The sequence below is a fragment of the Panthera pardus genome, unplaced genomic scaffold (genome assembly GCF_024362965.1).
Source record: "Panthera pardus isolate Hobbes unplaced genomic scaffold, ASM2436296v1 HiC_scaffold_13, whole genome shotgun sequence".
NCBI classification, from domain to species: Eukaryota; Metazoa; Chordata; class Mammalia; order Carnivora; family Felidae; genus Panthera; species Panthera pardus.
The window spans coordinates 192,017,531-192,045,036 of record NW_026526688.1 but is presented as its reverse complement, the minus strand read 5'-3'; the positions used below and the strand labels follow the sequence as shown (position 1 = coordinate 192,045,036).

The 27,506-nt window shown below is 44.8% G+C and overlaps 1 protein-coding gene across 11 annotated transcripts in view; it reads right to left on the bottom strand.

Moving 5' to 3' along the window:
* LDB2 (LIM domain binding 2) overlaps nt 1–27,506 on the bottom strand; it is a 382,301-nt gene that overhangs the window by 248,443 nt on the left and 106,352 nt on the right. The window contains exon 1 of one of the 11 annotated variants that reach the window (XM_019453637.2): nt 25,388–25,514. The exons of the other annotated variants lie outside the window; for them this stretch is intronic. Within the exon in view, the coding sequence (XP_019309182.1) occupies nt 25,388–25,477 (90 nt within the window). The 5' untranslated portion in view covers nt 25,478–25,514. Of the gene's footprint in view, nt 1–25,387; nt 25,515–27,506 lie in introns of those variants that run through there. 11 annotated transcript variants of the gene reach the window in all.

The following is a 27,506-nucleotide window of genomic DNA, read 5'->3' as shown; positions in this document are numbered from 1 at the left end:
TAATATTTTATTTGAATGGTATCATACATTATGTTCCTTTCTTTAAGCTTGCTTTTTTTTTCATTCAACATTGCTTTTTGGAGACCTATTTTATATATTAGAGCCTCTTATTCTCTTGTATAAGCTACATGGTAGTGCACTGAATGCATGTAATATATTTTACTGAAGCATCTTGCTACTTATCTCTAGACAGCTTCTAATTTTTTGCTATTACAACATTGTTGTGATAAGTATCTTTATAGTGTCCCTTTGTGTACCTGTGTAAATTCTCTGGGGCATATATCTAAAGTCCCTGTGCCGAGACACAGGGTATATACTGGTCTCTATTTTGGCTGATACATGACGAGGATTCTGTTCTTCCAAATGGAAGATTTCTGGTCTGACTGATGCGTGGGCAAAGATGAAACAAGGTGCATTTCTAAGCAATGTTTTTCCAAGTGGGATCTAATAAGAGGATCAATATAATTACAAAACAGAGACCAGCCTGCCCGGAGAAGGATGGGCATCTAAAAGTCCAGAGAAGATTCAATAATGGAATAATAATAAAATATTAAATTAAAAATGAAATTAAACTATTTGCCCATTATTCTCTGAAGGCAGAGTGTGTCTCAGGGGCTTCATTAACCAAAAGGAGGATTATTTCTTGACACTGAGAGAGGAAAGAAAGCATAGGCTCTTTGTGGTCCTTCAAAATAACTCCCGAAACTGAACCAGCGTGGGAGGAGGTGGGGATCTCGCTGTGTGCATCCCGCCACAAGGCTTCTGATCGGGGCCACACCTTTTCCACACAGACAGGTGCTTCCCATCCCTGCTGTTGTTTGGTGTCTGAACAGTACATATTTAGTGTTTAGTGAATATTAATAAGGAAAACTGGATTCTTTTCCCACAGCTGGAAAACGACAATAGCACAGAGTAGCCTCCAGGTAAATAAAGACGAAATTAACTCAGCCTAAACACAGGAAGGGGGAGTGGTATCCGTGATTCTCATATATTTTAATTAGGCAAAAATGCCATGGAAGCTTCTCCACTCCAAATAAGCTTCTATATGCATTTCTGTGATTAAAATCCTTGGTCCTTTTGTCCCATCACAGGTGAGTCCCAGAACCACCGGCAGCCAAATCATGTATCAGGATGAGAGATGCACTCAGGTCAAATAGCAGAAGAGAGGCTTAATTACGTTCAAAAATCCACAAAAGCATTTTCCTTCCATCCCAGATTCTCTCCTGCTCCCATCTCTGTCCCTCTCCACCAAAACCAGGACCCCGGTGCGAGGGCTGGCCCCCGGCATCTGTAACTTAAGCACTGACAGGTTATGTGGGATTTTTGCCAGAGTAATTATTTTTCAATTCAACAATAATGAGAAATTACCATGGCAACCACTGGTCACATGGCACACATACACCCCCTCCAAAGAATGAAACCATACATAAAGCATCTATTTCTTGAAAAATGTGTGTGTGTGTGTGTGTGTGTGTGTGTGTGTGTGTGTGTTTTATTAAAACAAACTTAAACAGGTCAAAGTGGAGCGAGTGCATGAAGGGGTCTGGAAACAGGAAGATGAGAAGAGCATTGACTTTCTTCAGTATCTCGTGGTTCTAGAAAATAATGATGTCTTATAACCCTACCTCCTTGTACACACACATGGACAGCACTCTATTAATTTGTATCTTACCATTTCGGTCACTCCCATTTTGCACATGTTGGCCAACCCCTCTCAGGAGACACTGAAGGAAGAATGATACGCTCAAGGACAGAGGCAGAAGTGTGTGTGGCCATACCGGCTTTCCCTAAATTTATTTGCCCGTCACACTCCTACTAGATTGAGACAGGAGACAGTAAAGGAGCCCAATCTCGTGCCTTTCCTTTTGTGGACGGCCCCTCGTGCGAAGGGAGCGCAGGTCAATTATGTTCTCTAACTAACAAAAGTCTTATTCACTTCCTTAATCCCCAGCTGCTTTTTCTTCAAACCTGGGAGTCTTGCATCAAACCGTGTTTATTCCCAACTAACCACATTTAATAATAGTAGACAACAGTTTCAGAGCCCTTACTGTGTGCCAGCCACCATTCTGAATGTACTGGGTGATATAAACCCTGTGGAATGTCATAGCGACCCTATAAGTCCTTCTAAGAAGCCCATTTTATAGATGTGAAGGCTGAGGCACAGAGAAGCTCAATATTCACTTCAGATCACACAGTGAGTTCAAACACACGGATGCTGGCTTTTGAGTTTCGCCTCTTAACTACTCTATTATGATGTTCCTTCAGCCAGAACAATATTCTTCGAGACATCTACCGTCCTCTTACTTGTTTCAACATCCAGTTAGGGCTAAGTGCACTGACTATTTGGGGCTACCCCTCTTGAAGACACAGCCCAAAGCAAGGCTGTCCGCCACATCTGTGGAATGCTACATCGAGACACAAGGATGAGAGGAATAAGGAAGCATCATTTGCTCCAACCAGCTGCTAACTGCAGGAACACGTGATGGACGCAGGGAAAGCATTCTACAGCCCCTTTTTTATTTATCTTTGTGGGACTGTGTTTATTCTCCCGTCCCTGGGATTGCATTTTTCTTCTCTCCTGCCATCTACGATTCCGCTCATTCTCAGCTAAATCGCATCTTACTTAACAATAAACACGAGCGATCATTTTAATGGAGAAATTTTAAAATGCCACGTTATCCAACAGTAAACTAGGTGTCTTGATAGAACATCTCAGGGTTCAACTCACAATGCAAGGCTTCCCTTCAGAAAGCGCTCCCTGAATTTCACTCTTTAGTGCAAGTGGAAGCTGCCTTGGGCAAGAAGGGCAGGAAAACAGGCAGAAAGACAAGACTTGGCAACCGGCAGATAATGGCTCTTGAGCAAAAGACACATCAGCGCCTTTTCCCCCAAACACCTGGGAAAATTCATGTATTTCGATCTTCATCCTTGACCTACTAAACTGTTAATTAATTGTGAGCATTCCAAAGAGAAATGTGATTTATGATAATCTAAAAATAATAACTAAAATGGATACATGTTTTGTGCACCCGGAACTCAGTGGGGTTTTTTTTGCCACCGGACTTATCATAACTATAATAAAAGAATAATTTCCTTTTAAAGTTTGGGTTTCCGTAAGATTTATGAGGGTAGTATCTACATGCAAGTTTTGTACATTTTGCCTCCATAGCCCAAAACACCTAGCTGGTAGGCCACAAATAAGTACTTGATGCTTTGATTATTTAAATTACATAATTTAAATATTTATTCAGTGAAAACCAAGAGTATTTCAGGGCGCCTGGGTGGCTCAGTTGGTTAAACATCTGACTCCAACTCAGGTCATGATCTCATGGCTTGTGAGTTCGAGCCCCGCATCGGGCTCTGTGCTGACGGCTCGGAGCCTGGACCCTGCTTTGGATTCTGTGTCTCCCTCTTTCTCTGTCCCTCCCTGGCTCACTCTCTCTCTCTCTCTCTCTCTCTCTCTCTCAAAAATAAATAAACATTTTTTTTAAAAAAAAAGGAAAAAATAAAGAAAACCAAGAATATTTTCCAAACTCTGAAGAAAAACAATAGTTGTCTTTTCATGACTGTGGAACACTTCCACTCTCTGCTCACATGCCTGTTACACAAGGGTGTTAAATATTTAATATATGAATCAATGAGAATGCTACGAGTTTTGCAATGAACTATTTCCTAGTCTTTACAGTATTCCAATCAAAGCGGTACTTTCGTTATCCCAATTTAAATGAGGAAACTGATGCCCCAGGGGGTACCCAAGTACATAGACCAAGTAAGACACAGCACTGGGATTTGATTCCTAATCATTCTGATTCCTAGACATGTGGTCGTATCCACAGGGCTTGAGTACCTGTTCTAATCTGTATTATGCTGGCGTGAAGGAGGACTAGTGTTTTCTCCATAATTAAATTTCCTGTTTTCTACTCAACACTGAGACATACACTCTAACATATCAAAAATAATATATCGGGGACCCCACGATAATCCACTCTGAAAATGACACGGTGAGGCATTACTCTAGAAGCAGCGGTCTCATTGGTGGCCCCTCTGTGGCGGTGAGCACCGTACCTCATATTACATCACATCACCTAGGTGCAAGGGGTCCTGAGATGCGGCATAATGGGATGAGGCAGCAACCTATATATCTTGAGAAAAGCTCATCATAAAATAAGGCACAAATCTTCCGTTCCAACATACACACAGCAGGCAGGAGAACATTTCTGGAAACGCTTGCAAGATGCAAAAGCTTGTTTTTGTGACCTGCCCAATTGCACCTGAATCCAGTGACAGGAATACTTCCTGGAGTCATAGCTAAAAATTGGAAGACCAGGCCAGGGCTGAGGCATTAGGGAGCCACTGGAAAAGAAAACTCAAGTTGTTCTTTCTTCCTACTTGAGAAAAAGGCAAAAAGGATTTTTGTTCACAAAGATAAATACAAGAAAACAAACATATTCAGAAGATAAACCTATCTTGATGATGGCTGAAGGCTTCCACTGTCTTCTCCGTTTAGATTTCTGTTATCAGATTCTCTCTGATTTGCCAGGGACAGCGGACGTCTGTGTCACGACCCTCAGGTACTCTCTGGGGCTCCTCAACTGTGGCTCCAGCTGCCCCACTTGTGAACCCAGGAGACATGGCAGAAGGAGCATGTGTAAAGCTGGACCTACTCCCCTTTCCACCCCACTCCGAGCCTTTTTTCTTTTCCATCTCCACAATGTAATTCCAGTTTCCCAGTCGCTTAGGCCAACCTTTTCGGGCATGTTCTTCCTTCCTCTCTGTTCCTAACCCCACACTTCGAAACTGCCAGCAATCCCCAGGAATCTCCTTTCAACGTTTAACAGAACCCACCCACGTTTTTCTCTCCTTCTACCCCCGCCCCTTGTCTGGGCCCCAGGAACTGCAGCCTGGACAACAGTAACCGCTTCCTAATCCTTCTCTCGGCCAGGCCCCCGGTGCCCCTAGAGCCTGTGCTCTGCAGAGAAGCCTGCCTGACCTTTAAACAACGTCCACCGGTTGCATCTCTCCCTATTAGAGCCCCCCACCCCCCATGGCTCCTCCACGCCATTTCTCCAGGAAGCACACTGCCCTGCGGTTGGGACTCCGTCTTCCTCTCTGGCTTCGGTTCACTTCGCTGTCAGCACACATTGCAGACCCTGGCCCTGGCTTCTGCTCCGGGGCCACATTCTGCCCCTCCACAGGGCCCCTTGCTTTTCCCATTCCGCCACCGAGTGGATGCCTTTCCTCTACTCTACTTGGCCTGGTTTTCTCTTCCTTGGCATTCAGCTCTCAGCTTCCTTGTCATCTGTGACCATGCAATCTATAGGATCCAACTCACTATCGCATCAGTGTTTTTCCTCCAGGAAGTACTTATCGCTCGATTTTATTTGTCTATTGTCTTCCTACCTCCTTGAAAAACGTTAAGTTTCTTGGGAGCACAGGACTCTGCTGCCTGCTTTACTATGGAACCTTGCACATAATACCCGCTTCGTAAATGGCCGAATAAATAAATCTACAAACAAGAAAAAAGAAAAGCTAAATCTGTTGAGGAGTCCACGTTCATTGCTTCCACAGGGCAGCCATTCTTGGACTCAGACTTGTCATGGCCCAGTTGACTACAACTACATAATAAAGTACCAAGAACTTACCAGAATCTTTATGCACTGTAATTTTTTAAATAAATATATGCCATGAATTAAGAGCATTAAAAATATTTATGCCCTTTGACTCAGTAATTCTATTTCTGGGAATCCATCCAAAAGACATAATCCAAAAATATGTAAATGCTTTATACACAAAAATATTCACCATAGGAGCTTTCGTAACAGCATAAAAACTAAAACAATGCGCGGCGCTGAAAGAGAGGAATGATTCGAGAAATCATGGTAGGTCCACTAGGAAGAAAAGAGGAATCTTTAAAAATAGCGTGTGCCCATGGTTTATAATGACACAAAGGCATTCTTACGTTATAATGTGAAAGGAAGGAAGCAAATGGAACTCAGAGCGAGACAGCATTGCGGCCCGGGAAGCCGGGAAGCCGACAGAAGCTGGGTTCATGGTCAAGATGGCCATGCTGGGGACGGCGGGGAGGATGGACTGTTTGATAAGCAGTGTTGAAACAACTGGCTTTTCACATGGAATAAATCAATAAGTTTGATTCTACCTCACAGACCAAACACACATTCCAGATGGATTAAACATATAAATGAAGAAAAACACAATGTTGAAGCTGTTAGAAGATAGCAGAATACCACATGCGATCTCAGAACAGGGGAAACTTTTGTCAACAACACACTACAAGGATAAAGCACAAGAAACAAGCCACCCACTTGAATATATCAACACAGAAACAGACCGTATGACACAAGAGACCTTAAACAATGCTTCAATATGAGTGACAGGCTGGGAGAGTAACTAGAATATATAATGAACTGTAAAAATCCAAAATCACGTTGAATCGCTATAGTGTAGGCCTGAAACTAATATAACACTGTATGTTAACTAACGGGAATTAAAATAAAAACTTTATATTGAGGAGGGCACCTTTTGGGATGAGCACTGGGTGTTGTATGGAAACCAATTTGACAATGAATTTCATATATTGAAAAAAAATTAAAATAAATAAAATAAAAACTTTAAAAAATCAGTAATCAATAAAATGTAGAAAAGCAAAAGATATGAAAGTATCATTCTCAGAAAATGGTCAATAGAGCTATGAAAAGATTCTCTATTTCACTTGTAATCAAGAAAAGGTGAGTCAAAAGTAAGCCATCGTCCACCCACGTAGCTGTCAAAAAAAAATCAGAACACTGAACAATACCGCATGTTCTGGACGGGTGGGGGGACACAGGAACTCACGGACTGTGGACGCGTCTCACCGTGGTCTGACGGCAGCACACAGAGGGGCGGATTCCAGGATGCCCGTCCACTCATCCCCTACCGCCCTCCTCGTCGGCCCTGAAACCCGACAAGCTTTGCCCTTCATCCCCTCCACCTGCAAATTCCTTCTCACCCCACACGCTCCCCGCACTCTTTCCCAACCATCTGTGTTACTTCGTTAGGACCTCCACCTGAGTCTTGCCTCCAGCCGGAAGCCCCCAGGCCTTCCAACCTACTGAAAAGTCACCATTTTATAGACTGAGATACATTTTTTGTTTAAGTTTTCAACTGGTGTGAACTTCACGCTGAGTACTCCTCTAGTACCATATTTTTATTTTATTTTACATTATGTCTAGTTATTATATTTTCACGTCTCAGCAATGAGACTCCAAACTCCATGGGCAGATACATTATCTTCCTTGGGTTGTTCTTTGTATTCCCATCGCTTACCTGGCACACATTTACTGTGTGTTTAATTATGAACTGAACACTGTGCATTATCTACTTGAAGCATTTGAGCATTTCCAGGCAGCTACTGTTATTAACCTCATTTCACAGATGGAAAAACCAAAGCTCAGAAAGGTTACTTTATCTTCCCAATCACACATCTGATACACGTTGGAGACAGCGTTCAAATCCAAGTCTTCAGATTTCAGAACCTGTCCCTTTTAACTGATGTGTGTGTGTGTGAGAGAGAAAGGATTGTGGGAGAATATCAGTAGTAAAAGGCCCTACATAAGACTTGTGCATGAATGTTCATGGCTTCATTATTTATAGCAGGCAAGAAATGGAAACAATCCAAATGTCCATCAAATGATGAATAAATAAACCAAATGTGGTATCTCCATATAATGGAATACTATTAGCAAAGAAAGGAATGAAATGTTGACAAATGTTATAACAGATATCTTGAAAACATTATCCTAAGTGAAAGAGGGCAGACACAAAATGCTGTATGTTGCATGATTCCATATATTGTATGTATTGTACGATGCCATATATTGCATGATTCTGGATATCGTATATATATATATATTATACTATACATTATATTATATTATATATCCATATTATATATCCATATCATATATCCATATCATATATCCATATCATATATCCATATCATATGTCCATATTATATGTCCATATAATATATGCAGTGTCCAGAGTTCTGGCTCCACCATTTACTACTAGCTGTGTGATCTCAGGCAAATTACCTCAACTCTCCGTGTCTGTTTCACCGCATGTAAAGATGCCTCATCTTGCACTGTGAGGATTAAAGTAGAGAATGCATGGACCAGGGACTGGAACAGAGTAAACATCCAGTAAAGAGCACTATCATTAAGTGGTGGGGAAAGTCCCAAGGCCGGGGCTGCTGTGAATCTGAAATATATCCATCAGGACCGCACCTCAGGATACAGCCCGCACACTTGCATCCACACAGCCTGGGTCTAGACACCAATGCCAGCCCTTTTTTTGCTCTGTGACTTGGGGCAAGTTACCCAGTCTCAGGGAAGAAGAGAACAACAACGGTAATAATTGTAGGGCTGTTACAAGGTTGAAATGAGCTGATACGTCCAGGTGCTTAGCACAGTGACTGGCAATAAGCTAAGTTATTACCCGTCATGATAGTTCTGGCCATCAGTGTTATAAAAGACACCCAAGACAGGGCTCCCTGTTCTCGGAAAATGTATAACCCACTTAGTCTGTCGCAGTATCGCCACTGACCACGGATTACGAACAAGGCACAGCCTTCTGGGCATCCACCTCAGGAGACTGAAAACCCCTTGAGGGCGGGATCGAGTGTTTTATTTGTGACTGTGTCAATTGTGCCTTACACAATGCCTGCCTGGGAAGAACAAGGGTGGACATCTATCAAAGTGAGTTTTCACGCAGCCCGACAGAAGCAAAGTCTATTTTGCACGCCAACCTTAAATCCACAGTTGCGTGTGGTTGGGGCTAATTTGCATCTCAGCATCTCAGAAAGCTCTGCATTTAGCTATTCGATTTGCTTCCTTGTCAACTAGAGATCACAACTCGCAAAGAGAGGTTTAGAAAACTGGTTTGCCTGCCAGCTCCCATATATGGTCCAGCAGGATTCTTCACTTCCCCCCTTCCATCTCCATGGGAGGCAAGAAACTGGTTCTGATTCTAATCCTGACACTATGCTGGGTGACCTCAAGCAAACACAAATCAAAGGAAAAAAAAAAGAAAGAAAGAAAAAAAAACAGATTCTTAACCATTATGCCAAATCAAAAAAAAAAAAAAAAAAACCCAAAAAACAAAAAACAACAGAATCTTAAGTGTCCATAATGTCCTTAAAGGATGCACTTGTGCCTTGGTTTCTCCATCTGTCAAATATAAGGACAATTCTTTTTTTTTAAACATTTATTTGTTTTTGAGAGTGAGAGAGCAGGGGAAGGGCAGAGAGAGAGGAGCCAGAGTATCAGGCTCCTCACTGCGAACGCAGAGCCCATCGGGCTCGAAATCACAAATCCCCTGTGAGATCATGACATGAGCTGAGACCACGAGTCACATGCTCAACCGACTGGGCCACCCAGGTGCCCCAAATATAAGGACAATTCTCAGGGTACTTTTAAAGGCATCCTCCCAGAACACTGATTTAGTCAGGAATTTACTGCTCACCAAAAGAACCTGCCCACCTTCCCCACTCTGGCCTTTAGGGAAAACATTTTGGGGGGGGATCTTGGTCAGAGCTAAAATGGAGGCAGGATCACCACCAAAGGATATAAGAGGAAAGATTTCTCCTGCCATCACTTTCCAGGTTCAAGAATGGTCTCCACAAGGATGGCAAATGGATTTCAACCCAAGGGGCCTCTCTAATGAGCTGATCATTGTTACCGATGACTCTGAATTCATTCATACCTGCAATAAATATGTACTGAGCACCTACTATGTGCTAGAGAATGTTTTAGGCATTAAGGATAAAGCAGTGAACAAAAAAAAAAGGATACAAATATCTGTCCTCATAAAGCATACATGTCAGTGGATGACAAACAATAAGGAAGATAAGTGAAATATATCATTTATTATAGAGTGGCAGGTTCACAGAAGAAGAACAAGAGCAGAAAATGAGGATAAAAAAGGGGAGGGTGAAGGGGCAGTGAAATTTTACATCGGGTGAACAAGCACGGCCTTGATGGGAATGTCTCTTCTGAGCAAGATTTCTCAACCTCAGCATTACTGATATTGGAGGCTGGATGGTTCTTCGCCGTGGGGGCGGTCTTATGCACTGCCAGATGTTTGATAGCATCCCTGGCCTCTACCCATGAGATGCCAACAGCACCTCCCTCAATGGTAACAACCAAAAATATCTCCAGACATTTCCAGATGTCCACCAGGTTGAACATCACTGGCTTAGAGTTAAAAACCTGAAGAAAGGGAGAGAGGAAACCACACAGAGATCTAAAAGGATCCTGGGTAGGCAATGGAGGCCGAGTGGCGAACGAAGCTGGCCTCAGCCCCGACCTCGAGGCAATTTATATCAAATATAAATATCTTGTCAAGTATATTTGCCCTCAAGACGGAGCTTGGTCACTTTAGGCAAAGAAACAGCAAGGGCCCCAGCCCAGAGACGGGAGAACTGTGATGCATTTAAGGAACTGAAAAGAAGGCATCTGAGCCAACTACTGGGAGCCAGGAGACACAGGCCAAAGATGAGCCTGGTGAAGGCCTGAGGTAACTTGTCACAAGCAAAGAGACCTCACAGGGAGGTTTTAAGCAGGGAAGTATTGTGATCAGTTTAGTATTCTAGGTTCCAGGGACCTTCTATGACAAGCCCAAGTAACCTCCACTCCCGAAGAGCTGTGTGACCTTAGACAAATTCCTTCACTACACTGGGCCTCCATTTCCTCACCTATGAAATCGGGAACGGGGACAAGAAGAGATCTACTTCGTGGGTTTCTGGTGAGGACCGAATGTGGGCAAAGCACTCAGACCTTGTGCCTGGTACACAGAACATACTTCAGGAAACTCTTAGTTTTTTTTTTTTGTTTTTTTTTTTAAATTTTTTTTTTTCAACGTTTTTTTTATTTATTTTTGGGACAGAGAGAGACAGAGCATGAACGGGGGAGGGGCAGAGAGAGAGGGAGACACAGAATCGGAAACAGGCTCCAGGCTCCGAGCCGTCAGCACAGAGCCTGACGCGGGGCTCGAACCCACGGACCGCGAGATCGTGACCTGGCTGAAGTCGGACGCTTAACCGACTGCGCCACCCAGGCGCCCCAGGAAACTCTTAGTTTTGATGAATATCACTCTTCTTTCCTTCCCTTTCCTTTCTTTCCCTTTCTTCCCTTACCGATGCCCAAGTGACATTTATTGCTAGGTTAAGCTTTCATATCTACCCTCCTTGTCCCTGCCCTGTCTCCTGCACCCATCCTTCAGGCCAGCTCATGCCTCCGCTCCCAGGGCCCTGGCTTTCTATTTCTATTGCACCACCTGTCTGCCAGCTTCTTTGCAAACCTGGCCTTTGTATTACCTATCAATAGTCTTTACTGGGGGCAAATGCTTCCACTTGAAAACTAACGTCCAGGAGGCCTCTGTCTTGCTTCAATACATTAAGATCCCATACGTGTGTATCTTAAATCTCTGTCCTATCTTGGGAAGGTCTTCTTAAACAATCAACTGTCGTCTTTGAGGGTCATGAAACCACACCCCACCCAGTTAACATGCACAAATGATACTGTACTATGTCCTTATAATCCATTAATGCCTACACAACTCCCCTACATGTACAGCCTCCCTTCCCATTTTGTGGTCCAGAGAATTTCTACTAGTCAACACCTACTGGCGTTTCCCTTCCCAGCCTCCACCCCCACGCCCACCCAATCCCTTTTCCCCGACACCTTTAGTATCAGTAATTCCATTTTGCTTAGCTGGAAATGCCAGCTTCTGGCTCTGGGCCTGGCACTTAAGCAGGGGCCCCTCCCTCTGCCATCAATATCCACTGGAGGGTTGATGCACACACAGCAATGTCACGTACCACATCCCAGTTCATCCTTATACCACGCTAGTAAAATCAAAGGCATAGGTGTTGTACATGTGAGACAAGCAAGGCTCAGAGAGGTTGAACAATGTGTTCAGAGTTACCCAGGAAGCAAACAGCAAAGTCATAAGCCATATAAGAATTTCCTAACTTCCACTGGTGAGATGTCTATTTTGTTTTATTTATTTTTTTAAGTTTATTTATTTATTTTGAGAGAGGAGAAAGTACAAGCCGGGAAGGGGCAGGGAGAAGAAGAGAGAGAATCCCAAGCAGGCTCTGCACCGTCAGCGCAGAGCCCGGTGCGGGGCTCGAACTCACGAACCGTGAGATCATGACCTGAGCTCAGACCACGAGTCAGATGCTTAACGGACTGGGCCACCCAGGCACCCGTAAGACTTCTATTTTGAATAAACGTGCCATCTGCCAAAACCTTACATTTTAGATTCAGACTGTGCACCATACACGTGTAAACAGAAACATTACCTATAAGTTGCTGGACTTACTGTCATCACAATAATGTGGTGATTATAGCAAATTATATCACTAACAATTATTGAATATTTTCTCTGACACAGGCAGTGTGCTAGGCCCTATACAGAACTGTCTCATTTAATTCTTGCAACATTCCTGTGAGGTAGATATGATCATGTCCAATTTACAGATAAAGAAGATAAGGCTCAGAGAAGTTAAGTAATCTGAGCAAGGCCACCCACCTAGTGAATGACAAACAGAAAATGTTTTTCCACTGTGATGGTTAATTTTGTGTGTCAACTTGGCTGGGCCACAAGGTAGCCAGATATTTCTAGGTATGTCCCTGAGGGTGTTTCTGGATGAGATTTGAATCAGCAGCCTGGGCGAAACGGATTGCCCTCCTTCATGTGGGTGGGCCACACCAAATCAACTGAAGACATGGATAGAACAAAAGGCATGAGTAAAACTCCACCTGCCTGTCTGGTTGGGTTGGCACATTGGTCTCCTTTTGCTCTCAGGCTGGAACTTACACCTTTGGCTGAGTTGCTTCTCCAGCCTTTGGATCAGACCAGACCTACATGATCAGATGCCCTGCGTCTCCAGCTCACCAACCTACCCTAGAGATCTTGGGACTTGTCAGCCCCCATAACTACATGAGCCAATTCCTTATAATAAATATCCTTCTATACACATATATCCGATTGGTTCTGTATTTCTGGAGAACCCTGACCAAAACAGTGGTATACACCTAAGCCTTAATATGTTACTATCTCCTGCATTAAGTAACAATAGAATTCCTTTTACTCCAGGTAGAGAAGAAACATTAATTATCAATAGCATGCAGCAAGGAACTCACTCAAACACTTTATTAGATGCAATTTGTTTTGTGCCAACATCTCAGAAGCAACTTGTTCTCCCCCTGCTCACTTATATTTCAGGAAAATACACCACACCTGGGAACAGAGAGATGGCTTTGAATTTCCAGGAGCTTGGCTGGCCTTGTACCTCTGACACACTTTTCACGGATGAGCTTGGATAAGTCATTTTACCTCTCCAAGGAGGTAAAATGTGGATTACTTACACCTGTGTGCCCCAGGGTGCCGTAAGGTTTACATGAGATCAGATATTGATTATTTTTAATTTTATTCTTCCCCAAACCACACACAAAAAAAGTTAGCAAGCAACGGGAACTGTTGACTTCAGGAGCAGTGCACGATGCAAAGTAGATGCTAATTCTGTTTAATCTGATTCTTGTCCAGTCATCCTAACTGAAGGCTAAAAATGATTCTGCAGTAATAAAGGGAATTATAATACACAATTGCAGAGGCTTGGAGAGCAATTCCAGCACAGAACCAAGCGATTATACATTGCAACAAATTAAAAACTTAAAAAAAAGCAGGGGAGGGGGGGAGGAAACCAAAGACCACTCAAATCCCTTAAGAAACGCTATTTAATAAAGCAAACTCTATTTTCCATAGAATTCCAATCAAGGAGCATGTGGGCTCCTTGGAAGCAATTAGAGACATGTATGATTTAATGAAAATGCAAAAGCCAAGGACAAACAAAATAACTGTGTAACAAGAAGCCCCTTCCCTATCCCTGCCTCCAAACCCACAGAACGTAGAAGAGGTGAAAAGTTTGTACCAGAGATACACAGCTAATATCAGCTAACATCAGAGCCACGATCCCCCAAAAGTCAGGTCTGCTTTGCCTTTTGCCAGAACACAAAGGAAATGAGACTTTCAAGTCAAGTCCAGGCTTAAATGCCACAGCGAGTGAGGACAGCCTCCATGGGTGGCCATTTAGACCTGTGATCTCAGGAGGAGAAAATGTGAGGTCTGGCATCTCCTCTCTTTGGCCTTGGTCAAACCCCAGCCCCATTCCTCCTACAGGGTCTGGTCATTCTTGGGGTTCCCCTTTGTCAACCATACACCTCAAATGTAATATTGATTTTAAGCAACCTCCCTCACTGCAGAAACACATAGGTCGCTGTCCTATGACTGGAACTCTCTGGGGTTCAGAGGAAGAAGGAGGAGACAAATTTGACACCTGATGTGATCCCCTACCCCTCGGTCCGCATGCCTTGCTCACCAGCTTTCTATTCTCCAAACACCACGTGGTAACTTCTGTTTCCGATCAACCTGACCCCTTACCAACCGCCCCCCTCTAGCTACTGAGCCCCAAGAAAGCAGAAATGATGACCTTTTATTTGCTCATCATTGCGTCCCCAACTGCTTGTACAATTCCTGGCACTGAAGAGGCATTTAATGACATCAGTAGAATGAATACATAAAATGGTGGGTTGCTTGGAGCTTTGCAAAGTCTTTGGAAAGACTGCTTTATTTTCTTTGTTCGTTCAACATTGTTGAGTGTCAAGTATGTTCCAGGAGCTGGGGATAGAGTGATGAATTAAGCCTGGATCTCTGCCCACAAGGAATTCGGGGTAGAGGAGGAGAGAGAGAGAAGGAAAGAGTCCACCAGAGTATGATGTGAGGTGAAGAATTAGGGCACAAAGGAGTGGCCAGCACTTGGTAGTTGGTAATGCTTCCTGGCCTGAGGAACGTAATTCCGAGGTCCTCACTGGTAAGTAGCTGGGTGTATGAGTTTCCTGTGGCTGCTGGGACAAATTGCCACACATTTGGTGGCTTAAAAACACAGAAACTTGGGACACCTGGGTGGTTCCGTCAGTTAAGCGTCCAGCTCTTGATTTTGGCTCAGGTCATGATCTTACAGTTCGTGGGTTCAAGCCCCACACCGAGTTCTGAGCTGACAGTGCAGAGCCTGCTTGGGATTCTCTCTCTGCCTCTCTCTCTGCCCCTCCCCTGCTCATGCGTCTGTCTCTCCCTCTCCCTCTCTCAAAATAAATAAATAAACTTAAAAAAAAAAAGAAATATAACAACTTATTCTTTCCTAGCTCTGGCGTCTGGAAGCCTGGAATCAAGGTGTCAGCAGAGTGAGGGCTGGGAAGAAGAATCCGTTCCGTGCATCTCTTCTAGCTTCTGCTGGTTGCAGGCAACCCTTGGCACCCCTTGGCTTGTAGTTGTGTCACTCCAATCTCTGCCTCCGTCTTCACATGGGCTTCCTCCTGTGTGCCTGTCTCTGCGTCTCAGTTTTCTTCTAAGCACACCGGATTCGAGTACATCCTAATCTAGTAGGACCTTAACTGAGTACATCCGCAAAGACTCTGTTTCCAAATAAGCTCACTCATTCGGAGATTCCAGGATCCGTGGTGGTGCAGGGTGGGGAGGGGAGTGAAGAAAACACTATTCAACCCAGTACAGTTGGCTACGTCGTAGTCTTTGATTCTGGAAAGTATATTTACTTTCACAAGCACCAGTTGTCTGATGGATTTAGTGTGACAGCATTTTACTCTCTGCTGAACACATGGATATGCCACAGTGTGAGGAGTGACCCACATACTTCTCCCCCTGATCTATTCAATGTTCCAGAGGGGACGAGGAGCAAAATAGGTCACTGGCTGGCTGCCGACTCTCCTTACTGCCATGCCTTCCCTCCTCCGGCCTCCCCGAGCTGAGGGCTCAATCTCACCCACCTTAGCTTTATGCTCTAACTCGGCAGTCTGCTCTGGGTTCAACCAAGGCAGCTGTACAAGCCCAGTGAAGTGCTCCTTCTTGGAGATGCTCTGGGAGAAGACTCACTCTGAAGTGCCCAGGACAGCTAAAGAAACTGCCACAAAGTAGAGCCACTTCCGTGTGGCCCCTGAAATCCTGGCCACGCCCCCTGCTGCCTCTTCTTGTTTGTTTAGCTTGGTTCCTGGTCCTTTGCTCTCCCACCCTTAATCCATTTTTTTCAGGGCTTCCTTCCAAGGCACAGTCTTATCCCGTCAGTGATGGGAGCTTAGGTTTCTGAAGCCCGAATTAAGGGTTAGTCATTGGTCCCCTCAGTGCAAGGGATCTCAGCCACCTCTAGGTAACCCGAACCCCAGAGATGTCCAGGAAGATCCACAAAGAGAGCCTCAGTAAAGAGATGATGGAAATAGAAATCGAAAAGCCCAGAGTCCAAGTCTGAGCTCTAATCTTTATAGACATCTCACCGTAGGTCAGTTGCTTAACTTTCTTAGTGGCTATTGATTGTTTCATTTACGTTAATTCCTACCAAATAAGATTAAAATATACACAAATTAAAGAAAAATAAGAATGCATTTGGCACAGTTCAAGACACACGGAATACATTCAATAAATGTTTTTGAATTGCACTAAGAAAATTGGAACACCTAATATAGAGCTAATAAAGTTTAAGGGAGTGAATATACCGGATTGAGGTCTGGAAAGAAATACGTATACTTTCGTTATATACAAAAACATGTTGTTCCTCCAGGGCTTGTACCTTCTTGTTCTTCGGGTAACTTAAATATCAACTTCTCAGGGAGGTCTTATCAACCCTTTACCTAAAAGACAACATCTGTCCTCTATTCTCTGTCCGTTTTCCTCATACCACTCATGTAAGCAATGATTTTGTTAGTGTGTCTATTGTCTGTCTCCTCCTCTACGCTTTTTGCTGCATGAGGATACTAAGTTCATCTTGCTCTAATCCCAGTGCCTGGTATAGAGCCACATGATCAATACAATTTGTCAAAAGAAAGAATTAGGAAGTCAATAAATCCTGTCACAGCAAATAGAGAAGGTGCCATATTTTTATCATTTTAGCTCTTTTTTTAAAAATGGAAAATGTTGGGGCACCTGGGTGGCTCAGTCGGTTGAGCGTCCGACTTCAGCTCAGGTCACGGTCTCACGGTTCGTGAGTTCGAGCCCAGCGTCGGGCTCTGGGCTGATGGCTCGGAGCCTGGAGCCTGCTTCCGATCCTGTGTCTCCCTCTCTCTCTGCCCCTCCCCCCTTCATGCTCTGTCTCTCTCTGTCTCAAAAATAAATAAACATTAAAAAAAATAAAATAAAAAAATAAAAATGGAAAATGTTTGGGCTGCCTGGGTGGCTCAGTCATTTAAGCCTCCGACTCTTGGTTTCAACTCGGGTCACGATCTCACAGTTTGTGAATTGTACCCCTATATCAGGCTCTGTGCTGATGGTGCAGAGCCTGCTGGGGATTCTCTCTCACTCCCTCTCTCTCTATCCCTCCCCTTCCCACTCTCTCTCTCTCTCTCTTTCTGTCTCAAAATAATAAATACACTTTAAAAAAATGGAAGAGGGTTGTGCATTTTGAAGAAGAAAATGAAAGAAGTCAAAGTAATTGCTGCTAGTGGGATTATTAAAGCCAATTAAGAATGTCAGGAACCTAGTATATAATCTAGAATAAGTATCCAAGGGATGCCTAAAATTCTCGGACATTCCTGGCCATTGTGTTTACAGTCAAATGAACTGAAGGTAAGACATCAAGGGGACGAGGGGGAAATTAGCTTCCCCTATTCCCTCATCTCCCTTGGCTACTTGGCATTAGGGCTGGTTTACCACCTGAGGGCCCTAAATATTAGTCTCTTAAAAAAGAAAAAAGTAGCAGTCAAACACTGGGGGACACAGCCATGGTTCCCATGACCCTTCCTCTTCTTCAAGCTAATCATCTCTGGGTCTTTGAACTCTTTCTCCGGGGCCTGGGTTTTCATGTTTTCTCATCATCCAAGATGGCACCACTAAAGTGAAACAGACATTTAACTTGCCACCCAGTCTCCTTCCTATGCGGATAACAGTGTGAGGGGAAAAAGACACATAAACCTGGGCCATCCGCGCTTAGCAAGCGCATTTAGATTTCCATAAAGCCATAAAAGGTTTCAGATGACACATGTACTTCAAAAAAGACAGATTCTTAAATGAGAGCGGTTTCAAGAAGATCAGGCATCCTGTGGTGCCCTTGGGCAGGGAGAGCAAATTGCACAACCATTGCTCATCTGAGCAGCAGCGAGAAGTCCTGCCAGCAGGGACACAAGTTCAAATCCCTGGGCCACCTAAGCCAAGTTTTGCAAAGAGATTCCCCTCCAGCTCACTGCCCCCCACAGCTAGATCGCCACACTAACTCATTCTTCCCGTTGCGTTTCCCTGAAAAGGGGAACACAAGAAAGATAGAAAATGAGCTTTGTGAAAACCATACATCTGCCCTGAAATTTCCCTCCTCTGAGTTTTAGGTAGACAATGAGATTGAGACGAAAGAGCACTGCCCTGCGAGTCAGGCTCTTTATATCTAATTTTAGAACTGGAAGGACCCTTCGACACGAGCTAATTCAGATCTCTCATTTTACATTCAAGGACATTGAAACTCAGGCCACCTTCATTAAGTAGTTATCCATGTGACCTTAGCAAGTTGCCACGACTTGCTGGCCTCAATTTCCTAATCTCTAAAATGGAGATGATGATAATGCTATCTACCCTTAAGCAGTTGTGATGATTAAATGACATGGGACAGTGCACGGGACGGGTCTGGTAGGGAAGAAAACACTCCATGATGGCTGGCTCTTTTTATTTTTCATTTGGCAAATAGTCATCGGGCTTCTGCTATGTGTCAAACGCCACTCCAGGGAATGGGGACACAGCAAGAAATGAAGGGATATGGGAAGACAGACATTAAAACACAATTCATAGACAGTCTTGATTACAGCTGGCTGAGTGTCGGTGCTTAAGATCACACAACCAGCTGCTGGCATTCCTGGAACTAGAATCCAGGTCAACCAGCTTAGAGAGTCTTAATTTTCATAAGTGCTGTTGTCATCCCTCCCCCCTTCCTCATCTGTACCCGCGAGGGAGCTCGGTGAACTATAATGCCGGGTGGTGTTACGAGAAGTCCCCTCTCCTCATATTTGATGGGCCTGCTGTGGAGTACTAACTCAGTTCTTAGAGCCCTCTCTGTAAATGAGATGTGGCCCATTTGGAACACAGTCTGCGGACCAGGATGGAAAAACAATAGTATACAAGGAACTCTTTGGAGATGGAAGGGAGGGGAAGGGAGGGGAAGGGCTCTGGTTTCAGAACCAAACACTACTTTTTTTTTTTTTAACCCAAACTTAACTATACTCTCCACGAGTTATGTGACCTTTAGCCAATTATTGAAACTTGCTAAGCCTCAGTTTCCTCATCTGTAGATTGGGGCTGGTGTTTCCCACCTCAGAAATTTGCCTTAAGCATTAAATAAGAAAGTACACACAAAGTGCTTAGCCCAATAAAGCATGCATTAAACATTCAATAATTGCCTGCCAGGGTTAAGCAGGAGAGAGGGGAGTAGAAACAGGGAGTTCAACACAGATCATGTCCCTTCTCTACAAAAACCCCCTAGTAGCTTTCCAATTGACGTAGACGACAAAGAAATCTCTAGAATCGTCCATAGGCCCTCAGCAATCCAGATGGTCACTATCACTTCTCAGTCCTCATTTCCATCTACGTCCTCTTGCACACACGTTAGTCCAGCCATACCTCATTATGCCTGCACACACCCTGTACGGGCCACCTCAGTGCCTTTGAACTTGCCAGCCCTCCTGTAGAAGGCAGGGTAGCACAGTGGTTAAGAACATGGGCTCAGGGTCAGATCCCTAGGTACGTATCCCAGCTCTGCTCCTTACTTAGTGTATGATTTGGGCAAGTGACTTAACTTCTGTGTTTTGATCTCCTCATCCGTGACATGAGCATAATATCACTACTACCTATCACGTAAAACTTAAGCTCTCTATAGCGGAAAAAAAAGAAAGAAAGAAGACCGAATGCAGTTTGTTGAAGAGTGACTAGCTGCTGGAAGGTCTAGCCGATATATGGTACCAGCACTTTGCATACCTCACATCTAATCCCCAGGACAATTCTGAGATAGATCATCCCTTGTCTCATTTTCCAGATAGGGAAACTGAGGCCAAGAACAACTAAAGCACATCCAGGACTCAGACCCACCATGGCTGACTCCACAGGTCTCTGTACTCTCCGCCCATCCTAAATCTGTTCACGCAGCTTCAGGCTCCAGTCTAAACTACGAGGTCTTCAAGGGCACACATTTGCATATTGCCCCCCTGGGCCTGTGTTTCATAAAAGGGACCTACATCTTCTTACCTGTCCTGTGGGCACGAGTGAGCTAGAAAAGTCTCGGGCTTTCCTGCCCTGCAGAGGCAAAGTAGACAGACCCCTGCCAGAGGAAGACAGCTCCACGCGTCTGGGACCCACACTGCCTTGTGGTCATCTCATAAACAAGTGGGTGGAAGGCTGAAAACACTTCTTTGGTGACTTAAATCCCCCCAGACTTAATCGAGCCCCCAACCTCACAAAGAGTGAGTATCTGTGAAGAGCTTGGCACATTCCCGACGGTGTCGGATCTTGCTTTCCTTTCCTCCCCTGGCCAAGTGTCTATCACCTCCACCCCCTCTGATCCAGGCGGACAGGAGAGAGCCCTGCACGTGTGCACGTGTGTGCAAATCACAGTCGCCAGAAGTGCTCATCTGGGAGGGCCGGGTTGCTGGAAATACAGGGCACTACTGGGAAGTGTTTTATGACCAGGTGGAAGAATGGGAGAAGATACAGACATGCTCTGGGACAGAGCTGAAGTCTCTAAGACCCATGTCCTAATCCTACTTGAAACATGGCCACATACAGGAAGTCCTGTTTCTCTGCCTGAGGATGAAAGGAATCAGTAGGCTAACTCCACCACCATATCAAAGAGGCCAGGGCAGGAACAAATACTTCATCATCATAACCCAATCATGGAGCGCCCCATGGCCCTCCCAAGAATGGGTATGAAATTGAATTATTTCTTAAAAATCATCTTCCAGGGCCTTGGGATGGAAAATGTTAGATCAGGAGGATTACCAGCAGGCAGGGAGCTATGCTTAAGGACTTGTTTCCGTGCTCACGGCAATGATTCAAGATTTTCCTTTTACTGGCCATTTGACATTAGATTTCATCAATACCACGAATGTTAGATTACCTCCACTACAGGAATAATAATGATAACGATGATAATGTGTGATGACGATAGTGATTATAGTTACCGCTGTCTGAACACTTTTTTACATGCGCCAAGCACCAACACTAAATATTCATGCTCATGCCCTGTGCTGTTTAAACCCATCAACAACATTGCGAGGCAAGTACTCTGTTGTCCCATTTTACAGATGAAGACAGCAAGGCCTAGACAGACAGGCATCTCACTCACAAAGATGAGCACTTACAGCCATTGCTGTGTCTCTCTAATTTGCTCCACTCCGTGGATCTTTTTTTCGATCTGCAAAATTATGGGGTTATACACCAGACCAAGTGATTTCTAAAGGAGCGCGGGACACCAGCATCCCAAACTTCCAGATCGTTATGCAGTCTTCAGAGGGAGATAGAAAGCACCATCGCTTTCCAGGGTCTCAGAGACAGGTCCCACGCCTGGGAGTCTATGTCAACAGCCTCAGTTCATTTCTTTCTTCTGTTCATGAAGAATGGCTCAAAACCCAGAAATGGTTTCAGAGGTCAAGGTGGCCAAAGTCTGCGAATCAAGAACACTGAGCTTTGATTTAAGCCCACACCTAATCCTTCTCTCCACTGGTCAGAGTCTTGAACAAAATTCCCTACCTAAAAAAAAAAGTTCAAATTCCTCAGTAGACAAGGCAGGGCTCCCTGGGTTCTAATCTCAACCCGCGATGGTAGTTTATCAATCTCTTTCCTTCCAGCTTCTGCCCACAACTCTATCCCTGGCCCATTCCAGACCGCAAGAGCTCCTGCCCATCTTTACATTCTCCCTAAAGTAGTGACAGAAAATATCGTTTTAGCAGTGCTAAAAGATCCCGTTTAGTTGGAGGTCTGGCTCCCGAGGCATAAATTGCCACATCCCTTTGCACCTGCCACCCTTAAATATTCTCTGTTCCCCTACAGTATCTAATTTTCTGTAATAAATGGCTGCTCTGATCTGGATGCTTGTGTCCTCCCAAAATTCATAAGCTGAAACCTACTGTCCGATGTACTGGTACCAGGAGGTAAGGGCTTTGCTTAGGTCGTGGGGGTGGAGCCTCATGAGTGGGATCAGTGCCCTTATAAAGAAACCCCAGAGCTCTCCCTAGCCCCTTCCTTCCTTCCGCCACGTAGGGTCCCAGCAGTAAGAAGAAGGTGGTCTGCAGGTAGGGGTGGGTCCTCACCAGAGCCCTGCCGTACTGGCACCCTGATGTTGGACTCCAGCCTCCAGAACTGTGAGAAATAAATTTCTGTGGTTTTTCTGTCTGTGGCACTGTGTTATAGAAGCCCAAATAAACTAAGGCGATGGGTGTTGCCTTACGATTGAGGAAAAGAGGTATTTTTCAATTGTTAATAACGACATGGGAAGATGCTTCCGATAGAATAGTGAAGAAAGAAGCACCATGTAAAGTTAAACGTATACATGCATGTGTATCTTTGATGCCCCCAATTTCGTAAATATGCATTTGTCTTTTAAAAGCCTAGAAGAAATTCTCTGGGTGGTTAAATGACCCAAAGACCCCAGGCCACAGTTACCCCAGTGCTCAGAAAGAGCAGAGAGGGAAGAAAGCCCAAGTCCATTCCAGCCTTTTCCCAGTCACTTCCAGGGCCCTAGTTCCAGGGCCAAGGCCACCACAGAAGAGGGTAAGGTCAACTCCCAGGGGAACCCCTCGCGCTCCGCTGAGCTACACAGGGGCTTGGCGGTAAGGATGGACACATCACCGTAATACACAGTTGCAAGTGCCCGTTCTGGTTCCACGAACAGGCCAAACTGTAATGTGCAAGCATCGTCTAGCTGTGACTTCAGTGGCAGGGAAGGCTCCGCATGGGGTGAAAGCAGAGAAAACAATGTTCTATAATGTTCCGTCGATAATAAGCTCTAGCCAAGCGTGGGAAGTGGTTCTGGAGACACGCAGGATGAATAAGCAGGATGGCGTGGAGGACATATTCGCGGGCTGGCAGGCAGGCTCGCACGTGGCTGCTGGCTTGCTGTCTCCCCTCCCCCTCCACACCCACACCAGCTGAGAGAATGACCTGGCTCCTCTGTCGTTACTCAAGAAATCCACATTTCAGGGTCTGTTCCCGGAATCACATTAGGTATTTTTGCTTATCCAGAAAGGTTAAAAACTCTCACGACCCCCAACCAGCTTCATTTGTCTCCTCAAGTTCTGAGAGCAAAACTCAAGGGACTTTCCCCAAAATGAATTATGCAGAAGATATGATAAGATGAGATTCCACCTGCTGCTAAGGGACTCGCCTTAGAAAAATGTAATCAGATATTCATTTCCTGATATTAACAACCACTAAAAGGGAGCTCTGCTTTCTGGAACAAATACCTTAAGAAGAAAGTTTAAACATATACATTTTAATTGAATTTCTTCCTAGCCAGGTTGTAATTGATAGAACCCTCCATCCATCATGATCCACAGGCGTCTGTAACTCATAAGTTGGTGGATCTACCAGTATGACTTTTCTAGGTTCTTAATCCTCTTATCAACCACTCAAGTTTCCAGAGAGACTCATTAGCAGAGCTGGCAAATGCTGAAGTCGGCATCATTACCGACCACAAAAGTTTGGAGCATCTGCTCCCCTCTATGTTTGTTTGTTTATCGTCTGTCTTACCCCAAGTAGAATGTGACCACAATGCAGCAGACATTTTTATCTGTTGTTCTCACTACAGCAGCCATGTAGCACCTGGCCCTCAGGGGTACCTAACACATATTTGCTGACTACTGGAGACGACTAGAATGTGCCACCCCAAGACTATGCCACTTTGGCCTGAGGATAATTTTGAGCTGAAGGCAATTGAGAGGAAGCAGATACAAGAAAGCTCTGTGCCTTACCCCATACGACTAAAAGCAAGACATAAATTTATAAAGGTGATCCTCCCCCCTTCACCAGGAAGGACAGAAGTCAATCACTGAGACAACTCTAGACCCATCTTAGGCCAGAGACAGCCCCAGAAGAATCTACATAATAAACTTTGCTAGCTAGCAAAGACCTGATCTTCCCATTTGTTCCCCTATATTTTTACCTTCCCACAACTGTCACCCCAGAAGTATGAAGTCCTTTTCCTTTGTCCTGGCACTTCTCAACAAATGTACTGTTCTTTTAAGATGCTATATAAGCCCAAGTTCTAACCACCTCTTTGAGTTATTCATCACTGAGTGCTCCCATGTATATGCACAATGAAAATGTTAATCAACTTGTTTGTTTTTCTCTTGCAAATGTGTCTTTCATTTGGCCTATTTTGCAGAGCCCCAATCAGAGAATCCAGGATTCTAAGAGGAAAAAGATTATCTTCCTCCCTTACACTAAAAATTTCTTCTATACTGAGAAACTGGAGCCTAGGGACTGCACACAGGTCCTACCATAAATGAACTTTCAGTCTCCCTGACTGGGTGGCAATGGGCACACGTGAAAAAACACACATTCAAACAGAAATTACGGCAGCATATTCTAAGGTTCAAAAGCTCAGCACAGACATTAAGATTTAAGCAGGGGTGAGGGGCACCTGAGCGGCTCAGTAGGTCAAGCGTCTGATTCTTGATTTCAGCTCAGGTCATGATGTTGAGGTTTGTGAGATTGAGCCCCATGGTGGACTCTGCTCCAACATATGGAGGCTGCTTGGGATTCTTTCTCTCCCTCTCTCTCCGCCCTTCCCTGTTTGCATTCTCTCTCTCTCTCTCTCTCTCTCAAAATAAATAAATATCTTTTTAAAAAAGATTTAAGAAGGGGCGCCTGGGCAGCTCTGTCGGTTAAGCCGGCTGACTTTGGCTCAGGTCATGATCTCACAGCTCTTGGGTTCAAGCCCCGCATCGGGCTCTATGCTGACAACTCAGAGCTTGGAACCTGCTTTATATTCTGTGTCTTCCTCTCTCTCTCTGCCTCTCTGCCTCTCTCTCTCTTCATAAATAAATAAATAAATAAATAAATAAATAAATAAATAAATAAACAAACATTGAAAAAAATTAAAAAATAAAAAAGATTTAAGAAAAGGGAGAAATCACACTCTCAGGACAAGAAGTTCTCTTGCTGCATTGTCTCCTCCTTAACAGTGTTGACATAAGACTTAGAACAACTGGGAACTCCTCAAATCGTCGAGCCTTCCTGTCCTTGGAAAATACTACACATGTCACACCCAAATCCAGGGATGTCTGCCTCTCCTTACCATACAGAATGGAGTTCCAAGTCCTGCAGACCCTGCTCCTGAATCATTCACGAAGGCATCCCCGCCTCTGGCAAAGTGATGACCCAGCATGCCTCTCTTCCCTCTGCCGTCTTACCTCAGAAGCAGAGTTGCCTTATGAGCACTGAAAGGGAGGGGAGTCATTTGTTGATATTTAAATAAATTACACCACAAAACGGAAGTGAAAATCTTCCCTCTGATGTTCTCAAGGCTGCTCTAGAGAGGGGAGGAGGTACCAGGTGCTGAAGAGGCATTCATTCATTTGCTTCCTTTTTCACACGGTAAATGTGTGGTGGCCAGCTGTGCCCAGGGTGGGGACACAGGCGGAACCGTAAGGACACAGCCCTGCCTCAAAAAGTATACGGCTGACTGAGAGAATACACAATAAGGAGGTAATACAAATACAGTGTGACAAGACTCATTGTAAGTGAAGCCCAGCGTGCCAGAAGAGCAAAATAGGGGCATACCTCCCTTCCAACCCTAGCTCTACATGAACCCTAGTTTATTTAGAAGGCTTCACTTCCTACTGACCGGCCCTGATTTTTATTCAAAACGTGGGAACATTTTCCTGTCTTGTAGCACTACGGTAAGGATTCAGTGCACTTCCATAACTAAAGGGCTTAACGAAGTGCACGGCCCACGGCAGACAAGCACTCGCTACATTGTTAATATTGTTACTAGCAAGAGGAAAGCAAGGACCTGAATTGAGATTTGCTTCCCGCGGCTTAGGTAGGGGTGAAAGCTTGGGATGTGGGGTAAGTGTATCTCATGGCTCCCCTGCTGCCCGGCTGCAGAAACGCTTCCCTTCTTCCGTGTCTGATGGGCACTCCCCGTAGAGCATGGAAGTTTGATCTTTAAGGGGGGATTTGAGCATCAGGACTCAGACAGATGTGTGCTCTCTAGCTTTAAAAAAGTCCTGGGTCACCTGGGTGGCTAGGTCAGTTATGTGTTAAGTGTCAGTTAAGTGATCTCAGCTCAGGTCATGACCTCACGGTTTGTAAGACCAAGTCCCACGTCAGGCTCTGTGCTAGAGCATGGAGCCTGCTTGGGATTTTCTCTCTCTCTCTCTCTCTCTGCCCCTCCCCTGCTCTCTCTCTTTCAAAATAAATTAATAAACTTAAAAAAAATTTTTAAAAAGGGCAAGAAAGTCCTGAGGTCTTCCTTACTGCCCTTCAGCCATGGTAGGAGTGGCCATGTTGCTCCTTCCCATTCTATTAAGATGAGGCTGTGACCTCCAGGGTGGGTAGGATGCCCAGGGCTGGCTTAGGAAGGATTTGGGGGGGAGGGGGAGGGGTGATGGGAAGGGAGAAGAGGGGGCTGTGCGTTGTCTGTGTCACATTTCTCCACCTCAAGCAGCCCAGATGAACATAAAGTCAAAGTCAAGGTAAGTGCTTGCTGTGTTTATTTTTCAAACGCAGAATCTTCCCGTCTCTGGACGATCCACAGGGTGGGGCCTATCGAAACGTCTAACCGGAAACCAAGAGAAACCAAGAGACAGCTTAGATCCTAGACCAGTCTTCCAAAACGTGTAGGCTCCTAAGACACCCCATCCCCAACAGAGTTCCCCCCGGAACCAGCTTCTGCTCTCTGCTGTAATTCTAACACCCAGAACATCCTGGCAAATAGCAGAAGTTAGATGAACATTAATAACCACAAAAAAAAAAATGAATGAATGAATGAATGAGCTCAGGAACAAATGGATAAAGGGAAGAAACAGCTTGGGATTGGGAACTGCCTTCTTTCAAAGGACACCAAGGGCGAATCTTCGAGAAGCAGGGAATGTGTAGGGCGGATGTTGTCCTGACACTGCAGGCAGCAAAGGGGCACCACCCTGCAATTAACTCTTTCCGGTAGGGCTAGTGGGGAAGGGGGCGGCCCTCAACAGCGCAGCCATTACGCGCCCAGTAGGGGGTCCAAAAAGCTGCCAGACCGGATTTCATTTCGGAATGAACTCTTATGATTTTTTTTTTTTCTCTGCTGTTCCAGCAGCGGCAACAGCAGATTTACTCTCCTAATTATGTTTGGCTTTGGTTAAATTAGTTTGCATTCCCTGAGCACACACAGGGTGGGGGAGGGGGAGCAGGCAGGAGTAGGAGGTGGC